At 44.6% G+C, this 22,450-nt stretch overlaps 1 protein-coding gene across 1 annotated transcript in view; it reads right to left on the bottom strand.

Moving 5' to 3' along the window:
* Positions 1 to 22,450, bottom strand: part of NHERF4 (NHERF family PDZ scaffold protein 4) — a 564,596-nt gene that overhangs the window by 453,752 nt on the left and 88,394 nt on the right. Inside the window, exon 2 of the mRNA XM_063941742.1 lies at positions 17,244 to 17,308. Coding sequence (XP_063797812.1) covers positions 17,244 to 17,308 — 65 coding nt within the window. The remainder of the gene's footprint in view (positions 1 to 17,243; positions 17,309 to 22,450) is intronic.

Below are 22,450 nucleotides of genomic sequence, written 5' to 3'. Positions count from 1 at the left end.
GCTTTAACATTTCAGGGGGTAACAGGTGAATTTCCTGTAAATACGCTATATCAATTTGCGTTCTGTTGAGGTATATCAATATCTTCTTCCTCTTAGCTGGGGAATGAAAGCCACCGACATTGAGAGAGCCTAATGTTAGACTAGCCATACATGAGATAATATAAAGGTGAGCATGCAAAACAGAATCCCTGCCTACTCATTGAAAACCTTCCACATGATAAGAAGATAAAGGATACAACAAAATCGGAGTTGCGAAAGGGAAGAAGGGGGGGTGGGAAGGAACAACTGGGGAAACAAACATAGAGAATATATTCCAATAAGGAAGTACACTCCTATGTTGCGCACACAGGCGAGGTGAACTTCCGGGTTTAAATCTTCCCGCGTCAGACTAACACGCGGGTAAGCTTTAACGAACATAAAGCATAACAGGGTTGGTGCTCTTAACCTCCATAAAAAAAAACATAATTATTCATGGATGAGTATATATGAGGGCTAGGCACAGAGCCATTATAAATCAAGACGCAAAGCAGCAGCTAGATAAAATATAAAAGGGTCACATGGACAAACACTGCCAAAAAAAACAAGCGAATCCCTTTATCATTAAGCATTATTGCTATAAGGCTATAGATGGCCAAATATAATCATAATAGTAATTGCAGAAAAACAAGTATGTATAACTTTAAACAGGAAGAGTAATGAGACCATGAGTGAGGTCTAAGCCGGTGAAAGGAGACAACCTAGCAATAATATCAGGAGATTAAAAATAAAAAAGAAAGAAATATAAAATATATATACTGTTAGCAAGGAGACTGCAAGGCGTTCATATATTGCCGGCCGAAGCTGTATGTTTGCATACACAGAGGTCAGGGCCAGACTGAATGTGGACATCTCTTTAGGGATAGATAAGACCAAATAATCACACACTACAGGTCACATTAAAGATCAGCTGGGTCCTCACAGGGGCTGTAATCTGTCTGAGTAATTTCACGCAAGTATCCCTCTGCATCACCGACAGTGGAGAAGTCTTTAAATGCATTGCCCTCAAAGAGACGGAGACGTGCTGGAAACAACAAGGCAAATTTCCTTTTATCCTTCACCAACTTAGTACAGAGAGGTGCAAAGTCATTCCTTGCCCTCATTACTTCAGAAGAACAGTCCTGAAAAAGAAACAGTCGTGAACCCATCCATTTAAGATCCCTGTTGTGCCATGACGCTGCCCAGATGGCTTCCTTGTGGACAAAGCTGAGAGTTTTGAAAATGACTACGCAGGGTCTGCTGTCCGGGCCGGACCGCGGGGGACCTAAGCGGTGCGCTCGTTCCACCACCAAACCCGTACAGTCCTCTCCTATATCTAGTAAATCAAGCAGGGTAGATTGTAAAAAAGTAAACAGCTCAGGGCCTTTGAGTGATTCAGGCAACCCCACGACACGTAAATTGCATCGTCGTGACCTATTTTCAAGGGCGTCGACCTTTGTTAGTAGTTGGTAGTGGGATTTCTGTAACTGTTCATATTGTGTTTTGAGTTCAGTAACCTCTTGGAAAGTTTCTCCAATACGTTGCTCATTATTTACCACTGTTCTAGAAAGCTGCTTCATTTGTGACTTCATATCACGTATGGCTTGTTGCAGTTTGGCTGAATGTGTATCCATAACCGGCCCCATAGCCACTTGCACCGCTTTCACTACGTCTGAGTACGTAACAGGGTTATCAGAAGCAGGTACAGGGGTGGCTGGGGTAGGTTGTGAGGGGTGCAGGGCGTGCTGTGAGTGTTTATCAGTGCTAGCAGCGTGTGCTCCCACCTGAGTTTCAGACGCGGCGGCCATCTTGGATTCCGGCTGCCGGCGTTCAGACTTGGATTTGTGCACTTTGGGGGGCATAGATGTGGATAGAAACTTATCCATGTGATGCCCCACACTCTCCCCTTTGACCAACTGCGAAAGCCGCCGCGGTCCACGGCGGAACGGAGGCTCTGTGCGGCCCGATATTCAGAGGTGCAGGAGAGCTGTAGAAATCAGCGTCTCCTCATGCAGGCACCGGAACCGGAAGTCGGGGCAGTATGTTTTTAAACTAAATGATAATTACTTAGTTCAATTAATCGAGGAACCAACTAGGTATAATGCAATCTTAGACCTGGTATTAACTAACAATGGGGAATTGGTATCAAATACGGAAGTAGGAGAGCCCATAGGTAACAGCGACCACAATATGGTCACATTCAATATCAGTTTTCATAAGCAGTCCTATACTGGCTCAACTAGGACTCTAAACTTTAGCAAAGCCAACTTTGACATGATGAAGGAAACGTTAAGGGACATTGAATGGGAAATTCTGTTTCAAGGAAAAAACACTAGAGAGAAATGGGATGTATTAAAATCACTGCTAATTAATAATACTCGTAAATGTATTCCCAACAGCAGCAAAAAAAGGAATAAAAATCCCAAACCAAAGTGGTTTAACAAAAATATAAAGGAATTAATGGACAAAAAAAATGAGCATTTAAAAAATACAAATCTGAGGGGGATGCAGAGTCATTTCAGCACTTTAAGGACTGTAACAAAATATACAAAAAAGGAATAAGAGCGGCTAAAGTAGAAACTGAAAAACTAGTAGCAAAGGAAAGCAAAGCGAATCCCCAAATTTTTTTTTAAGTACATCAACAGCAAGAGACTAAAGAAGGAGAGTATAGGCCCTTTAAAGGACAAGAGGAGAGTCTTAATCAAAAATGATAATGACATAGCAAACAAACTAAACAAGTTTTTTTCAACTGTATTTACCAGAGAGGACCAAATGCTGGGTCTAACACAAAATCTCAACAAAGATAATGTCCGACTGCTAAATGCTTATTGATGTGAGGAGGTAGTCTGTGACCGATTAAAAAAGTTAAAGATAAGTCACCTGGTCCCAATGGAATTCACCCGAGGGTTCTTATGGAGCTGCACGCTGAACTTTCAAGACCTCTATTTTTGATCTTCATGGATTCGATTAAATTGGGTATTGTTCCCAAAGACTGGCATATAGCGGAGGTAGTGCCGATATTCAAAAAGGGGAGCAAAGCTGAACCAGGTAATTATAGACCAGTTAGTCTTACATCTATAGTGGGGAAAGCATTGGAAGGTATTCTAAGGGACAGTATTCAAAAGTTCCTTGAAGCAAACAAGGTCATTAAAAGGAACCAACATGGATTTGTGAAGGACAGATCATGTACAGACCAACTTACTTGGCTTTTATGAAACAGTAAGTGCGAACCTTGATCAGAGTAAGGAGGTGGATATAATCTTTTTAGACTTTGCCAAAGCTTTCGACACTTTACCACAGATGCATCCAAGGGCGGATTGGGAACAAAAAGCGGCCCAGGAAAAAATTTGTACTAGTGGCCCCACTTGGGCAGCACCAGAGGTGTAAGGTCTAGCCATGGGCCATGGCAGCAGCACCCTCCCCCCCCAAAGCTTTCCAGATAGTGGGGATGTCCAGCATCAAGGGGGAAGTTAAAAGGAAATAAAATTAAATGTTATGAGCACATTATATGATACACCTTCAGAATTTAGGAAACTATATAATTCTTTAGAAAGATATATTTTCTTACTTATTACACCAACCATATCCCAATCACTATTCACTCAATCTTATATGTCAGCCAAGCAGGCAGACAGAGCATACACTAGATCATCTGCAATCACAGGCTAAGTGGCAAAGTCATTTTCATATATGCAAATTGTTTGGCATCTTATTCATTATGTCTATAAAAAGGACCACATGTCCTCAAACAAAACAGGCCCCACTGGTGCGTCGGCCCACCGGGAATCTTCCCTGTAGACCCTATGGCCAATCCGCCTCTGGATGCATCTTATCTAATACAAGAAATAGGGCTAGGGAGCACAATATGCATTTGGGTCAGTAATTGGTTAGATAATAGGGAGCAGCGCATTGTGGTCAATGGATCATTTTCAAATTAGACTAAAGTACTAAGTGGTGTGCCACAAGGGTCTGTACTCGGACCACATTTGTTCAACATTTTCATCAATGACCTAACAGTAGGTCTAGAGAGCATGGTGTCAATTTTCGCAGACGATACCAAATTGTGTAAGGTTATAAGTACGGAGGGGGATTCTGAATCTCTTCAGAACGACTTAACTAAACTGGAAGCATGGGCAGCAAAATGGAGAATGAGATTCAACACAGACAAGTGTAAGGTAATGCACTGTGGGGGCAAGACCAAAAATAACACCTACATACTAAATGGGGTAATATTAGGGGATTCTGTACTGGAAAAAGACTTAGGGGTTCACATAGATAACAAATTAAACAGCAGTACCCAAGGTAGGAGTGCAGCAAAGAAAGCTAATAAGATATTAGCATGCATAAAACGGGGAATTGATGCAAGGGACGAGAGTATTATACTCCCATGTATGCAATTTTGGGCACCATATTACAAAAAGGATATCCTGGAGCTAAGAAAAGTTCAGAGGGGTGCGACCAAACTAATCAAGGGCATGGAGACGCTGGAATACGAGGAAAGGCTTCCAAGGCTAGGCATGTTTACATTGGAAAAGAGGAGACTAAGAGGGGACATGATCAACATCTACAAATATATAAGGGGTCAATACACAGAGCTTGGGAGGGACCCGTTTTCTATAAGATCAGCACAGAGGACACGTGGTCACTCGCTTAGGTTAGAGGAGAGGAGTTTTCGCACATTGAGGCGAAAAGGTTTTTTCACAGTAAGGACAATACGTGTTTGGAATTCCCTGCCTGAGAGAGTAGTAATGGCGGACTCAGTCAACACCTTTAAGAATGGGTTAGATATATTCCTATTGGATAAAGATATTCAGGGTTATGGTGCGTAGGCGCGCATTATAGTGAATTTAACTAGTCCTAACATAAAAATAACTAGTCCTATAATAAGACTGCATAGGAGACCACAAATAGGTTGAACTCGATGGACAATTGTCTTTTTTCAACCTTAGTTACTATGTCACTATGACTTATACACATAATGTCCCCATTAGTTTTGCCCCTTATATGCACAATTGGGGTCATTCCGACCTGATCGCATGCTGGTGTCTTTCACAGCAGAGCGATCAGGTCACTACTATGCATGCGTATGCACCGTAATGCGCTGGCGCATTGTGCAGGTACAAAGCGGATCGTTGCTGTGCGATGGATTTAACAAAGAATCCATTTGCACAGCCGATTGTAAAGAGATTGACAGGAAGAAGGCGTTTATGGGTGTCAACTGACCGTTTTTTGGGAGTGTTTGGAAAAACGCAGGCGTGTCCAAGCGTTTGTACAGGGAAAAAAGAAAAAGTATGACTCTTGTTTGGGCACACTGTTATAGCTACATGCCATGCTGCTTCCGTCTGCCAAAGATCTGTACAAACTGTGTTTGTATTAATACAGCCCTAGATCTAGTATTTACAGCAATCCAATCTAGGGCTGTATTAATACGAACACAGTTTGTACAGATCTTTGGCAGACGGAAGCAGCATGGCATGTAGCTATCTTCCTATATGCACTTATCCAAGTATAATCAAGATCTGAACATTCCATATTTTTTTCGGAATAGATCTTTTATGTTGGTATGTTAATGTTCATTTATGTCCAATCTTATTGTTTTGTTTTTGTTGAGTTCCCATTTATTTTCTGAGTAGAAATAAAGACTATATCATATTTTAGGCACATCACTCATCAGTAGATACTAAGATACAATAAGAGTGTGCCCAAACAAGAGTCATACTTTTTCTTTTTTCCTTGTACTCACCCTTCTCTTTGACTCTGGGCGCACCGCCATAGGGACAGATAGGAATATTTGATACCTAGCAACATTGTCCACTTCTGGCCTAAGTATTATCATTTTCTGTATATTTAAATCAGGCCGGTGCAGGATCTACCTTTTCTTCAAACAAATGTCCAAGCGTTTGCAGGGCTGGTGTCTGATGTCAATTCCGAGACCGGACAGGCTGAAGTGATAGCAAGGGCTGAGTAAGTTCTGAGCTACTCAGAAACTGCACAAACTATATTTGTACTGCTCGGCTGCACATGCAATTGCACCCTTGCACAGCAAATATACACTCCCCAGTGGGCGGCGACTATGCATTTGCATGGCTGCAAAAAAATATCTAGCGAGTGATCAACTCGGAATGACCCCCGATGTCCCACATACACACACACTTTCTCTATCTCACTCACTCTCTTTCATTCCACTTACCCACATAGGACCATGTGATTTGTCTACAGTATGGATTTATAATAAAGGCTCATACAACATTACATCTAGATTGAGGGCTAGCTTACCTAAGAGCTACCCCTAAGATCTCAAATTAGCACTACAAGGACCAGCATGCCTTCCAAATGCTGCTACCATTCAATGCCTTCTCAAACATGCAAACAAATGGTGGTAGCAGCTCAATCACATTGGAGATACTTAGCAGGTGCTAGAAAAGTGGTAGGGGCCACAACAAACAGAGAGGGGTGGTGCTATTTCCCCTCCTGGTATCCCCCAGCACACTGACTAATACCTGTAACAATACTTGAACCTACTGTATCTGGTAATAAAATTTCAGAGATATTTGTTACATGAATTTGCAAATACATGGAAAGCTGCTGAGCCACTTCACGGATTCCCTGGAATCAGCAGTCCTGCTGCTTCCATTCAATGCCTTCTCACACTTGTAAATAAACAGTGGTAGCAGCTCAGTCACTCTGGTGCACCTCCCCCTCTCTGTTTTGCTGTGACCCCTCCCCCTTTTCTAGTACCTGATAATTATCTCCAGAGTGATTGAACTGCTAACACTGTTTGTTTGCATGTGTGAGAAGGCATTGAATGGCATCAGCGTTTAGAAATCATGCTGGTCCTTGTAGTGCTAATGGGAGATCCTAGGGGTGGCTCTTTGGTAAGTTAGCCCTCAATCTGGATGTAATTTTGTATGAGCCTGTATCATAAGGCCTTACTGTAGACAAATCACATGGCCCTACGTGGGCACTGTTATTATGTAGTGTAGGACTGCTGATATCAGAGAAGCCATGAAGCAGCTCAGCAGCTTTCCATGTACTGTATTTGCAAATTCATGTAACAAATATCTCTTAAGTTCTATTACCAGATAGGTTCAAGTATTGTTACAGATATTAGTCAGTGTGCTGAGGGGATACCGAGGGGGGAGGGAGATAGCAACCCCACCCCCCTTCTCTGTTTGCGGAATATCCCTTTACGCAAAGTCCATAGTACATGTTGTTTGCATGCAGTGCGCAGCACAGTGTCCTCACAGTCGCTCCTGAGATCACCCAGTACTGCTGATGCTGCGGCCGTGCAGCTTGTCCCTCCTGTCCGGACGGATGTCGTTCTCAGTTTCCTGCAGTCTCCGTAGCTGCCGCCATTATTGTAGGCCACAAGCATGCTGTTTTCAAACAGATTTTCCCTCCATTATCCAAACATGGGTGCATCCATGTTTGGTCAGATCACATGAGTCTCTACAGCCAATCCTTTAAAGTCTGCTTCCTAGCTGGTTTCTCAGCCAATCACCACTTCCCAGTGGGTATAAGTTTCCTGTGAAAGCACTTCCTGGTTGTCAGTGCTACGGTTGTCTAACCCAGTGTTGGATGTCTCTGCTGTCTGCGGTTGTTCTTTCTGCTCTGCAGTTCCAGGTTACCAGCTCCTGCGATTCCATCCACTTAAAGAGACCTGCTCCAATTTCCAACCAGCGATGCTGCCTGACTCCATCTATGTTCCAGCATCGTTCCCGATACCATCATTGATTGTGGTAACTTTTGGTGCTCCATCATCGATTCCTGTCACCATCGGTGTTCCATCATCGATTCCTGTTACCATCGGTGTGTCATCATTGATTCCTGCTAACCATTGTTGTGTCATCATTAATTCCTGATACCATCGGTGTTCCATCATCGATTCCTTCTAATATCGGTGTTCCTTCATCGATTCCTCATCATCTGTGTCTCACCATTGGTTCAGCAACTTCGGTAATTCACCATCAACCCTACTCCACTAGTATCATCTATCATTTGTCAGTTTTGGCTCATTACCTCTGTATCAGTTGTTAGCTGTCTGCATCTATGGACTTCCATTACCAGCAATGCATCTTCCATACTGCCGCCACATAGATGCCTAATATTACCAACCGCATTTATCTGACTTCTGTGCACTGAGGACTATTACTGAGTTTGTGATAACTAATCTGTGTGCTTCCATTGGGGGTTAATCTATTTCTGATATTTGAATCTACTATCTGCTGCTGTGATTGATTTACCTGCATGCTGAATAAAAGACACCTTTTACACAATCCTCTGTTATTCTGGTCACGCCTTCGGGCGCATGCTCCAATGGTTTCTTACATGTCTGAAACCCTATCCAGCCATCCAGGTCTAACTACACATTTGCCCCTAAGCTTGAGGCTTCCCAGGTCAGCCTCTGACCTCAGGCGTGACAGTACATGTGGAATCTCTGCTTTTCATGGTGTATTGGTAACAAATCTCTCCCTGGCCAGGGGTGGAACTCCCGAAGACAACGGAGTCTGTTGCCGCCGGGCTCCAGCCCTGAAGGGGGCACCTGGCTCCTCCACTGTACCCATTGTGTGCAGAGGGGTGCCTTGTGTGCACTGCGCTTGCATACTGGAATGTCCGGCACCCTCCTGATGTCAGCCGCCTGACCACGTATGGCCACTAACAGCACTGTGCGCAAGGTGTATGCAGTGCTGCGCTTCCCTGCTGTATGCCCTATGGGGGTCATTCCGAGTTGTTCGATCGCTAGCAGATTTTAGCAGCATTGCACAGGCTAGGCCGCCGCCCTCTGGGAGTGTATCTTAGCATAGCAGAATTGCGAACGAAAGATTAGCAGAATTGTGAATAGAAATTTCTTAGCAGTTTCTGAGTAGCTCCAGACTTACTCCTACACTGCGATCAGCTGAGCCCGTTTCGTTCCTGGTTTGACGTCACAAACACGCCCTGCGTTCGGCCAGCCACTCCCCTGTTTCTCCAGACACTCCCGTGTTTTATCCTGGCACGCCTGCGTTTTTTCCGCACACTCCCAGAAAACAGCCAGTTTCCGCCCAGAAACACCCACTTCCTGTCAATCACACTCCGATCACTTCAGAGTTGGAAATTCTTTGTTCGGACGTGAGTAAATCTACTAAGTTTTGAGCTAAAATACTTAGCGCATGCGTACTGCGTACCATGCGCATTTTCACCTTAATCACTCCATTGCGAAAATCTGCAATGAGCGAACAACTCGGAATAACCCCCTATGCCCGCCTCCACCATCTCCCATGGTGCTGTGACCTGCTTCTCCTGCAGCGCGATAGGACAGGAGACCCAAGGCTATCAGTGGCAAGGACGTTTCTTCTGACCGTGGTCATGAACACCCCACCATGGACATGGACGCTGTTGGCTGATTAGGGAGCACTCCACACAGGGCCGGATTAGAGGGTGGGACTGAAGGTCGTCCAGGGGGGCCCCCAATGTGTCAAATATTTCCATGCCCTTGTTGACCCACTGTAACCCTACCCGGAGCAGTACACTGCACTGCCGGCTGTCCCGTGAGTCGCGAGCGAAAAGGGGGCGGGGCCTAATACCACAAAGTTCCCGCCCCCTTTCCGAGAAGCCTAGGCGGGTAGTGTCTCTCCCAATCCCTTCCATCCTTCCTCCCTTCCCCTATCTCTCCCTCTCTTGCACTACTCCTCTCCCTTTCTTTGTCTCACCCTCTTTCTGTCCCTGATGTACACTCTCTCTCCTTAATCCTCACACTGGGCAGGATTTATTAAAGGGAAAATGCGGTAAAACCCCCGTTTTACCGCATTTTCATATGTACTAACCCCCGACCACCGCGTTTTCGCCCCATAGGGTATCGCCATCTTTTTATGGCGATACCATATAGAAGCCTATGGGATTCTTACCGCCACCGCCGAGACACGCTGCATCCCGCCGCCGCCCCACGCCGCTTATGATGACCCCCCTTCCCCCCTCCTCCTTGTCTTCTTCCGGCTGCAGGGGGGAGGAGGAGGAGCCCGGGGACTCCTTGCGCACGTCACCTCCCGGGTCTGGGAGGTGACGGAGACCTCCGCTGACCCCCGCTGACTACCGCAGACATCATTGCGGGGGGCCTCCTATACCGCATTGCGATACTAATCGCATATCTTAGTACATATGCGATTAGTATCGCTGCGGTAGTTGACGAGGGGCGGCGATGTCTTATAGAACATCCCGCCCACTATCTTTATCTTTAATGCTATCTCTCACCTCTCCTGCTCACTCCCCTCCCCCTCTCTCTTCCTCTTGCACCCCTCTATCTGTACCTCTCTATCTCCCTCTTTCTCTCCAACACACTCTCTCTCTCTCTCTCTCTCTCTCTCTCTCTTGCCCCCCCACTCTGTCTCCCTCCCTACCTACCTGCCACCCTCTCTTGCTCCCCCTCCCTCTCTCTTCCACCCCACCCCCCTCTTTCTCTCCCAGTGGCGGAAGTCTGGGAGGCAATGGAGTCGGTTGCCGCCGGGCTCCAGCAGTGAAGAGGGCACCTTCTCCATTGCCTATTGTGACCGTGTGGCTGCCCCGCTCCAGCTCCTGCCTTCCACCTCCTGCATGACACCCTCGGCTCCCGGCCCCTGACAAGTGCGGCTGCAAGGCTCCGGTTCCCGCATTGTTATACCAAGGCTCTGGCTCCTGCCCCCTGACAAGTGTGGCTGCAAGGCTCCGGCTTCTTCATGGTTATACCAAGGCTGCGGTTCACGTCCCCCTGACAAGTGCGGCTGCAAGGCTCCGGCTCCCGCCCCCCTGACAGCTCAGCTGCCCAGCTCCAGCTTTCACCGGATGACAGCACGGATGGCCGGTTCCCGCTCAACAGCGCAGCTGTCCGGCTGCCCTATGCTGATACTCCGGCTGTCCGGCAACTGGTGAGCAGGGAGGAACTGATGGAGGAGAGTGTCAGGATGGGGACAGTGTGTGTGTGTGTGTGTGTGTGTGTGTGTGTGTGTGTGTGTGTGTGTGTGTGTGTAAATATGGCTGTGTGTGTATTTATGTGGCTGTGCATGTGTGTGCAAATGTGTGTATATGTGAGTGTGTGTGTGTGTGTGTGTGTGTGTGTGTATATGTATATATGTGTGTATGTGTATATATAGAAACAAAAAGTACAGTGCTGTGAGTGCTGTACTTTTTGTTTCTATATTTTTGAGTAGGTGGCCATGGGCTACATGCACCCCACCCTATTAGTGGCGAATGCGGATACTGCACCCCACTTCTGGGGTGGCAAGTGCTGTGGTTTTCTATATGCTGGTATATGTGTATATATATATATATATATATATACAGATACATATTACCGGCACTCCTTAGGGTGGCTATTGCATTTCTGTGCTGGTTGCCCTCACAAACGGAAATAGATAACATCAAGTGGTGCGGCACTCCAGACGAAAAAAATTTCTCATAACGGCAGTGTTAGCAGCAACGTTTCAATGCCTTTATTGTGGCATTTTCATCAGGCTTTTAGACAAAGACATACAAAGATTCTTACCTTATATCCCCACCCGTCAGTAAGTGATGCCGTTCGGGTAGCGGGACCACGCACCCGTCCCGGCGGCTTCTAATGATGACGTCATCACGTCTCACGCTCTACGGCGCAGCCGGTGACCCATCACACTGTTTCCTTAGCAACTGTAAACACATATACAAATACATACAGGGCTATAGTTGCGTGTGACATAAAAACAATCTCGTATATCTATACGTACAAACGAGATCTTGTGAAGTTTAAAAAGGAGAAAAGAGACAAAGTGGATGCTGACTACGAATTTAATTCAGTGTACCAATGGACCAGCAACAAGGAAAGAAGTGACCAAAGGAGACCATTTTTCCGAAGGAACAGATCTAAATTTGTACAAGACACCGATTCCTCAACTGAGAGGGTCTCCTCCCTAAGCGAGAATGAAAACACACATGGCAATGAGGGAGCGTCACACCCTTTAGGGGTGACTACAAGGGCAGAAGTAAAAGGCAGAGGACGTGCACGAGGAGGGGAGGCCAAACAAAAAGGAAGGGGACGTGGAAGAAAACCACCAGTAGCCAAACGAACTTAATAGTTAATTTATCATCCTATACTCTCAATAAAATTGAGAATGATGTATTAGCACGTGGCTTATCATTTGTACCATCGGTCCCATTTGACCATTTCCAATGGCTGATTGAACAACAAGCCCTCCACCGTCAATTAAAATTAAAAGAATTTTTTTCTAAAAACATTTCTACGGCTGAAAAAACCCCTACTGACATCCCGCCACAGTTACGTAAAGTGCTACCACGCTCCACGTTTGAACCGCAATCGTTCAATGCCAGTATCAAGACATTTATGCGACTCATGGATACAGATGTGCAGACAACGGTCAATACTTTGCCACCCATGAGACACAATCTGAGCAAACAAGAACATACAGCATTGAAAAAGTTATCCCAAAATCAACAACTGGTCTTTCGCCCCGCGGACAAGGGCGGCGCCCTTGTAATACAGGACTTACACAATTACAAGACAGATATCCAAAAACAGTTGGAAGATCGTCAGACATATCAATTATTATCTGGTGATCCTACATTGAAAGTTAAAAGAGAATTACAATTGATTCTCAAAACCGCTGTGGATAAGGAACTGATCACACAAGATATAGCTAAGGCACTTGTTCCTGAATTCCCGGTGGTGCCACTCTTATACACAACACCAAAAATACATAAGTCCATGACAAAGCCCCCCGGGCGCCCCATCATATCCGCAAGAGGATCATTACTGCAGAATACATCGATATACCTGGATGCCTTGTTCCAACCGGCAATAAGAGCACATCCACGGTATCTATTGGACACTCCATCTCTCCTATCAAAATTAAGAGAACTACCTGTGCTGCAAGGAGAAATATGGTTATGCAGCATTGACGTTAAGAGCTTATATACTGTAATACCACATGATATGGGGCTACAATCCACACATAGGTTCTTGAAAGATAATGTGAATTATATGGGACCAGATTTGGGTCTTGTGATGGAGTTACTTCAACTTATACTTACATCAAATTTCTTCATTTATGATAACAGATTTTATCTGCAGCGTATTGGCTGTGCGATGGGGTCGAATGTGGCCCCATCGTACGCCAATATGTTTATGTTTAGCATTGAACAAGATGCATTTTTTTCAAGTGCACAGATTTCTAATCAGATTGTTTTCTATACGCGATTCATAGACGACTTGTTGATTATTTGGAGTGGTAAAAAGCAGGAATTGATCAATGTGTTAGACAATTATAATTTAGCTAATGGTCCGGTCAAATTTACTTACAACATCTCAGAAGACTGTGTAAATTTTTTGGATGTAGCTATTAAAATTGATAAGGGCAACATCTACACCAGTTTGTATGCTAAGGAAACTGATAGAAATAATCTGCTACACTTTAACAGTGCCCATCCAAGAGCATTGGTGAGAGGGTTACCCTACTCACAAATGCTGAGAATTAAACGTATTACTACAGACAGTAAATTAGCAGAACAACAAATTAATGCATTGATCGATAAATTCCTCGCAAGGGGATATTACATCGATCTATTGTTGGAAGCAAAACAAAAAGTATTACGATACTCAGAACAAGATATTGATAAAAATCGGGAACCAAACAAGATACTCCCTTGGGTAAACCGATACAATCAGGCCAGTCCTATTATCACCAAGAAAGTGAAAAAATTATGGCCGATTATACAGTCAGACCCTGATCTACCACTGACAGAAACCAGAATCATGCCTTGTCATACTAGGGGTAGAAACCTCCGTGACATATTAGTTAAGGCAGATATATCACCCAAGCAGGGGGTTGAAGTGTTTAGTGGGGCCCGACTAAAATTAGGTTGCATACGTTGTACGTGCACCACATGCCAGTTTATGTTGGCAGGTGACACGTTCAATCATCCATTATCAGGTAAAAAATATTATATACGCCATCAGCTCACTTGTAATACTAAATACATTGTTTACCAGATAATTTGCCCATGTGGGAAATCCTACATCGGCAAAACAGAACGCAGCTTTAAAGAGAGGATGACCGCGCATAGATCCGCTATCAGGAAGGCCCTGGCTACGGGAGGTAGTGACCAACCGGTCGCTAGACACTTCTCGGAAGCCAGACATAATTTAACATCTATCCGATATAGGATGATTGACCATGTACCCCTTAACATACGTGGAGGCAATAGAGGCCTCAAGCTGCTACAGATGGAATCCCGATGGATCCATCGAATGGGAACCCTAGCACCCAGAGGACTCAATGAACATTTGGGCCTCAATAACTTTTTGTAATGGGTGGATCAGTAGCCATACATAATAAAAACATAGCTAGGTATACAATTTATCTGGGTTCGTCAATATCATCAGCACATAATTCTTAATTTTTTATAAATTTTAAGGGGCATATCTTACAGATAATTAACTAAGAGCCAATGAGTCTAGGTTTACAACAGAGATATATATGCCTCTATTACACCTTAGTTCATATGAGTTACACCCGGTAATCAGTGTGAATTTACTAAGGTTCCGATATATATGGTAGGTAATCATTATATTGGAGTGCTGTCTATTTATGATTGATATTGCATTAGTATTACTTGCTCACTCTCGGTAATATACCGCTAATAATGAAATAGGTCAGTTTTTATTGTCTAGATATACGAGATTGTTTTTATGTCACACGCAACTATAGCCCTGTATGTATTTGTATATGTGTTTACAGTTGCTAAGGAAACAGTGTGATGGGTCACCGGCTGCGCCGTAGAGCGTGAGACGTGATGACGTCATCATTAGAAGCCGCCGGGACGGGTGCGTGGTCCCGCTACCCGAACGGCATCACTTACTGACGGGTGGGGATATAAGGTAAGAATCTTTGTATGTCTTTGTCTAAAAGCCTGATGAAAATGCCACAATAAAGGCATTGAAACGTTGCTGCTAACACTGCCGTTATGAGAAATTTTTTTCGTCTGGAGTGCCGCACCACTTGATGTTATATATATATATATATATATACTGTATGTGTGTGTATACTGTATGTGGCTGTGAGTATGTAGATATGTGGCTATGTGTGTGGTGTAATGTGTGTGTATCTGTGTATATATGTGGGGTTGGGTGTGTATTTGTATATGTGACTGTGTGTATGCGTGTACCATACAGTATGTGGCAGTGTATGTATACCCTAAACTTGGGGGAGGGGGGGGGGCAATATAATCTTTTTTGCCTCCGAGCGTTTGGTATTAACTTACGCCCCTGTCCCTGGCTGTATGTGCTGATTATAATTGCTCATTTATTATGTCATAATGTATTTTGCTAGGACTATATTTTTATTAGACAGTCACACTTTTATAAGGGAAACTCCTTTTCCCTTATACATACTGATGCCAGAAATAAATGTTAACAAGCAGCAGCACTAGCTGATGCTTATGGCTCACCTTTAAATATTATCAGTTTACAGATACTTCAATCGTGTGTATGGGTTAACACGTACCAAAAGCCAGTGGATGCGCCTTCGGGGAGACAAATGTGACTGTCTAATACAGATATAGCCCTAGCAAAATAATCTAGGTTATAAATTAGCAATTGTAATCAGTACGCACAGCCAGGGAGAGATTCATAAACAATACACCTTGAAAAGCAAAGATTCTACGTGTACTATGGACTCTGCCTAAAGAGATATCCCACAAAGATGTATATGTAGATTTATCTGGAACTAAACCAATAAACAAGGAAAATAAAAATTTATCTCCAACCAAACGGACACATTATTTAAGTGAAATTGACTTTCAGATCATTAAGAAAATATATGTGAAATCACAGATATGGAGGAATACATGTTTCTAGTGGAATCAGTTAGCTTCCCATATATGTACCGCCGGGATCCCGAGGGAGGATGCAATGCCGGCGTCTACATACAGTACCAATGCCACTCAGGATGCCGATGTCACATTACTGATAGCCAGCATCGTGATCGTCCTCACAGCGGGAAACGCTGGCGTCCTTCCGCACGATTGGGTGTTAGGTTTAGGCAGGAGAAGGGGGGTTAGGGTTACGGAGCAGGGATGGAAAGATTAGGGTTAGGGACCGGGGAGGAAGGGTTAGGGTTAGGCATTTAGAAGGGGAGGTTAGGCATCAAGTGGGGAGGGTTAGGTTTAGGCAGCGGGGAAGGGAGGGTTAGGGTTAGGCACCACCGGAGAGGGTAAGGGTTAAGTACCAACAAGTGAGGGATAGGGTAGGGAAAAGGAGAGGGTTAGGAGGATTAATGGGGGTCTGTTGGGATATTGATGAATGGGATGCCACTGTCGGTATACTATCAGCCGGGATCCTGTCCTTCGGCAAATCATACTGAACCCATTTTACAGCAGAAGGGTCACATAGAAAGGAAGGATACATTTCTCTTTAGTAATGCTGGCGTAAGAATCTTAATTTATAAGATAGAATTCAGCACAGACATAGTATCATAATAATATATATTTTGTTGCAACCTGATAAAATCTCTTTGTAAGGTGATACAAGTGTAACTTAATAAATCACAGATTACAAAGAACTAAGGCAATACAGCATCTTACAAAGTGTTAATAAAGGGTTTAAAGTCAAGGAACAACAGCTGGAGATTTTAACAGTTTTATTTTCACACACTGTTTTTTCTATCACACTATTAGTAATATTTCACCATTCTTTCAAAATGTAGTAATTTTAATGCATACCAATAAAAACAATACTTTTTAATATATTACTTGTTTCCAGCGTGCACCTGAAAAGATGCGTTCCTTTTTCTTCTCTTTGAAACTACAAGAAATTATACTTTATGGGCTAAAATCCTAATAATTGATCTGTGTTCCTTTTAGAAACACTGGGGGGGATTCAAATGTTTGAAAAGTCGATTGGGTGTCTGTTTTTTCCTGTCTATTAGATAGGAAAAAACAGACACCCAACTGACTTTTCAAACATTTGAATCCCCCCCCCACTGTATTCACAAGAGAAGAGATTTTACAACACTCCCTGAGCAAGCTTCTCCAGCAGCTCAAATACATACAGTAGAAAGCAAATAAGACTACAATGGTTTTCATGTAAAGCAATATAAGTAAAGTATTTGTTGTGCAAGAGGGGAGGAGCTTCTGACATATTGTGTACATTAGATAATGCTATAATCTATGGCCAGATGTACTATTTAAAGTAAACACACTTTTTGGTTGCCAATTATGAAATAGCATACCTGGGTCTTCTCCAAGGCACAAAGCAGGATTATCAATCCCCAATTTTGGGTTAAATTGAAATGTCCTAAAACAACAAAACATAAATACATGAAGAGCACTATAGATGTGGTCACACATATTGTTCCTGCTCTGCGCATCCTAAGAGAAGAAGAAGCATTTGTTGTTTGTTTACTTTTTTGCATTATTGAATGTTGAAGTGATACACTACACTATAATAAAAAAAGATGTCTGAAACATACATTCAGATCTGAGATAACATTATGATTGTGTACTTGTCTGTTTTGCTTTCGCTAGAGGTTTAGGATAGTGACAGATGGGGAGTTTGACTTTGGTGGTCACCTGTCTAACTCTACAGGTGGCCTAAGGGAAGACAGAAACCTCCCATGGAGTGGAAGGGCATAAGGGCACAGATAGGGAGTGGGAAGGTTGGGCCAGTGATGCATAACCATGCCTCCAGGATGGTGTTGCCAAACCTATTTGGTTTTGCAGTAGTGTAGAGGCCACTGGTATTCACAATGGGGTGTGACCATGCCACACACTCACTTGGTCACACCCAAATATCTGGATTGATCCCTTGGTGACTCTGTATGGACCCACAAATGTATTTTACATTTATTATGCGCTTTCACGTGACCACCGATCAATACTTTCTTCTTGCTTAGCCACTCAACTATGTTACTTTATGCTTAGAATAACTGCTTTGTTTCTCAGGTGTTATTTTATTAACTATGAAACAGATTTCACTGAAAGTTGTAAAATACATTTAATTGTTGTGTTTTGGAAGGTGAATAGAAATTAGTACATAGTCCATTAATACTATGAAAGAACACAGAATTATAGAAGATTAAATACATGGCATAGTAACATACACGGTCAAGTCACATTCTTACGACCACCTCCTACATTTGATGTCGACAGCGTGTAGTCCATGAAATATGTCACATGTCGTTCGCTGGCTTGGCGGGTATATAAGTTTGCGTTAAGCTGTCTGCACATATTTCATTTGTTGCTGTCATGGGTAAAAGGTGCGATATATCCGAGTTGCAAAAGGGATGATTATTGGCCAAGGGTGGCAGTACTTCTGAAACAGCGCAGTTTGTGAACTGCTCGTGTGCTGCTGTGGTGAAGGTGTATTATGACTGGACAAATGGCACCATTGCGAATAACTGATTTGGAAACTGCAGTGCCATTGATGTGAGTGGTGAACGTCAACTACGAAAGTGCATGAGTGCCAACTGAGAGATTACAGTCGAGCCATTGGCGTTTCTATAATGGGTGCAATGGGTGCGGTGCACACGGGCCTCTGGGTCCAGGGGGGCCCACAATGCACCTATTTTAATACTTACCTTTACAGAGTCCAGCGCCAGAAATCACAGCCAAAATGGCTGCCCCACATGCGCGGTAGCCAAATTGGTCTGCGGATCATGGCGGGCGCAATGTTTTCGGAGACCTGTGCATGCGCAGTAGACTCCGGCACAATGCCGGAGTCTACAGCGCCGTGCAAAGGAGGGGGCCCACCCGGAGGCGCATACAGGCCCTCTCCTCTGTAGAAACACCCCTGAGTCGAGCAGCTCACTGTCAAAATGAACATGGGGTCTACCATACATATGTCTAAAATGACAGTTCAGCCCATCTAGCTGCTGTCCTTGCTGAACACGGTGGTTACTCTAGCTATTAGCTGGTGGCAGATGTAACATTTGTGGTTATATTGTTTCTGTGCATAGTAAAAACCAGCTGCCTAATTTTTAAACTGCAATTATGATTTCTGTTCGAACAAGCCCTGCCCAAATCTAACTCTCTCTGCACATGTTACATCTGCTTACCGTGCAGTGCATGGGGCACAATTCAGATCTGATTGCTGGGCTGTGTGTTTTGCTGTCCTGCGATCAGATCGTCGCCGCCTAGAGGGGGAGTATATTTTCGCTGTGCAAGTGTGCGATCGCATGTGTAGCAGAGCTGTTAAAAATCAATTTGTGCAGTCTCTGCACATCCCAGGACTTACTCTTCCAGTCATAGGCGTGCGCAGCTAATTTTTTTAGGGGGTGCACCCCCAGAGGGGCATGTCTAGCACTGCCTTTTGGCGTATCTAGCACCACCTTTTGGGCGTGTTTACTGTCTAGCATCACCCAGGGACATGTCTAAAACTGCTTTACATTCTCTCAGTAAAATCACATGGTTTAATCTAATTTCTCCCTAATAATAAAGTAGATATAATACACCCCAGAGAAAAAAAAAAAAATATAATGGTGCGACCACCAGGCAGTACTGACAGTCCACTATGGCATAACCCTCAATCCTAGCTGCCGCTGTACTCTATCACTGTTTACACTTCCCCAATATATCCCTGACCCAGTGGCGGAAATAGAGAGTGATGGGCCTAGGTGCATATGTATTGAGTGGGCCACTCTGAAAAGTACAGGAGATTTATTGAGCCAAATGGGAGGCAATCACGAGACGCCTCTCGGAATACCGGCGCCACAGGCTTTTTTCTTTCTGTGGGTGTCCACGACACTCACAGGGAGAACAGATCCTGCTGCGAGCGCAGCAAGCCAGCGTGCCCGCATCGTGGCCAGTGCAGTGACCCCGCAAGGGGCCTTCTAGGTGGCGATCGCGGCAAGCCCGCAAGGGGCTTTCTAGCACTCGCTCCGCTGCCGGCATACTGGTGGCCGGTATCCCGCTGTCGGGATCATGACAGCCAAGATCCCGGCTGCCTGTAAGAGGACGAACATTTACATTTTAATATAAAACAAGTATGTTTATAATTTACACTTGTGCCTCTTTCTTTGCCATCAGACCCCACCTCTGCAGGACATGAGCATTTGTCACAAATGTCCCCATGCTCACCAGCTACTGACAGTAGTGCCCATTATTCACATTACGCCACACAGCATGAGTAAAAATTCACATTACGCCAAACAGTATGAGCCGAAATTCACATTATGCCACACAGTATGAGCCAAAATTCACATTATGCCACACAGTATGAGCCAAAATTCAAATTACGCCACAAAGTATAAGCAAAAATTCACATTACGACACACAGTATGAGCCAAAATTCATATTACGCCACACAGTATAAGCCAAAATTCATATTACGCCACACAGTATGAGCCAAAATTCATATTACGCCACACAGTGTGAGCCAAAATCCACATTACGCCACATGGTATGAGCCAAAATTCACACTATGCCACACATTATGAGACGAAACTCCATAACGCCACACGGTATGAGCCGAAAATTCACATTACGCCACACGGTATACTGTAAGACACAATTCACATTACGCCACACAGTATGAGCCAAAATTCACATTACGCCACACAGTATGAGACGAAACTCACATTATGCCACACAGTATGAGACAAAATTCACATTACGCCACACCGTATGAGTTGAAATACATATTACACCACACAGTATGAGACGAAACTCACATTATGCCACACAGTATGAGCCGCAATTAACTTTATGACATACAGTATGAGCTGAAATTAATGTTACACCACACAGTATGATCCAAAACTCATGTTATGTCCCACAGTATGAGCCGGAATTCACATTATGGCACACAGTATGCCCCCAGCAATGCCAGATACCATACACATAATACCCCCGTAGTGCTCACCATTATTATAAAAGTATAACACATTATTAATAATAAATATTTTGAGGGATATAAATAATCCATAGTAATAAAAAATCCAAATGTAACATATATTAAACAGAGGTGTTTCAGTGAAACACTGACAGATAGCGTGTCTTACCCTCTCTGCTGAGTGCTGAACTGTCTCAGGCTCCCCCAGCTGAGTCCTCCGCTCTGGCGGCAGCTCCGATTCCTCCTGAGAGGAACGCTGCCTGGGCTGGGCCTGTAATGTTGGCGCGGCTGGTGGCGGCAGTTGCAGGACAGTGAGGACACGGTGCAGGGGCAGTTGCAGGATTTTTATGGGGAGGGGGGTTCCGTACACGCATACATACACACACACACACACACACACACACACACACACACACACACATATCATATATATGTATATATATATACACACACACACACCATACATACACAAAGGAGACTCACATAATAGTATACATACACATACATGATATACTAACACACACACACACACACACACACACACACACACACACACACACACACACACACCCATAGCAGTAGTACACAACATGCATATACAGTAGACACACAGAGTAGCATACAGATACACAGCAGACACTATAGTAAATATACTGTACACACACATCTCTTTCACACAAAAATAAAACACAGCCACCATAATTGCTGCCAGCCCCTGCCGGGTCAGTGAGAGTCCATCTGGCCAGCATCTTTAATCAAAGCCGCCCGCGTACCGATCCCCCCACCGGATCCGCCACTACCGCCGGCACCCCTGACATGCGTCTCATACTTGCAGACAGAAGACGCTGCATCCGACTCATCCAGTCCAGCCCCATGAGAAGAAGGGAAATACCTGAGGACCCCCCTGCGTTCGGGTAGTCGCGGGAGGAGACGGGAGCGCGGGCGGGAGGTGGAACTTGACCGCAATCACCCCCCTCTGCGGCCGCTGGGCAGCCACTAGTGACAGCAGCATGTGCGTGGCGGCGGCCAGCAGGCACGGCAGCACAGTTGGTCAGTGCAGCAGGGCAGGCTGAAATCGGCGGAGTGCGGGGGGTGCCGGACATTATGGGGAGGCTGTGCGCACTAGGCACCCCCCGTGCGCACGCATATGCTTCCAGTGCGACTGATTCCTGCTGATTGGGGCCAGAGCTGATGTCAGGCACCCTCCCTGAAAACACTTGAGCCCGCCTGCGTTTTTCTGGACACTCCCTGATCACGGTAAGCTGCCACCCACAGATGGCCTCTCCCTTTCAATCACCTTGCGAACGCCCGTGCGAATGGATTCTTCGCACCATCCCATCGCTGACCACCGATGCCCATTGTAGCAGTCCGATGCTACAATGGGCATCAGAGTATGGGCATCGCAGTTTGGATCTGATCGCCTGCTGTGCGAAAACGCACAGCAATGATCAGATCTGCATGACCAACATGGTTTTGCCCAACTGCTAACTTTTTTGGTTTGCTGACAAAACTGAATGAGGCCCTATGTATTTTGATAATTTTCTTTTAACATTTTCAATATAATTGACAGGGGCATAGGCATAAGTACCTTTGGTGCACTGGGAGGAG

This window comes from Pseudophryne corroboree, chromosome 10, assembly GCF_028390025.1.
Source record: "Pseudophryne corroboree isolate aPseCor3 chromosome 10, aPseCor3.hap2, whole genome shotgun sequence".
Taxonomy (NCBI): Eukaryota; Metazoa; Chordata; class Amphibia; order Anura; family Myobatrachidae; genus Pseudophryne; species Pseudophryne corroboree.
This window is presented reverse-complemented; position numbering and strand designations above follow the sequence as displayed.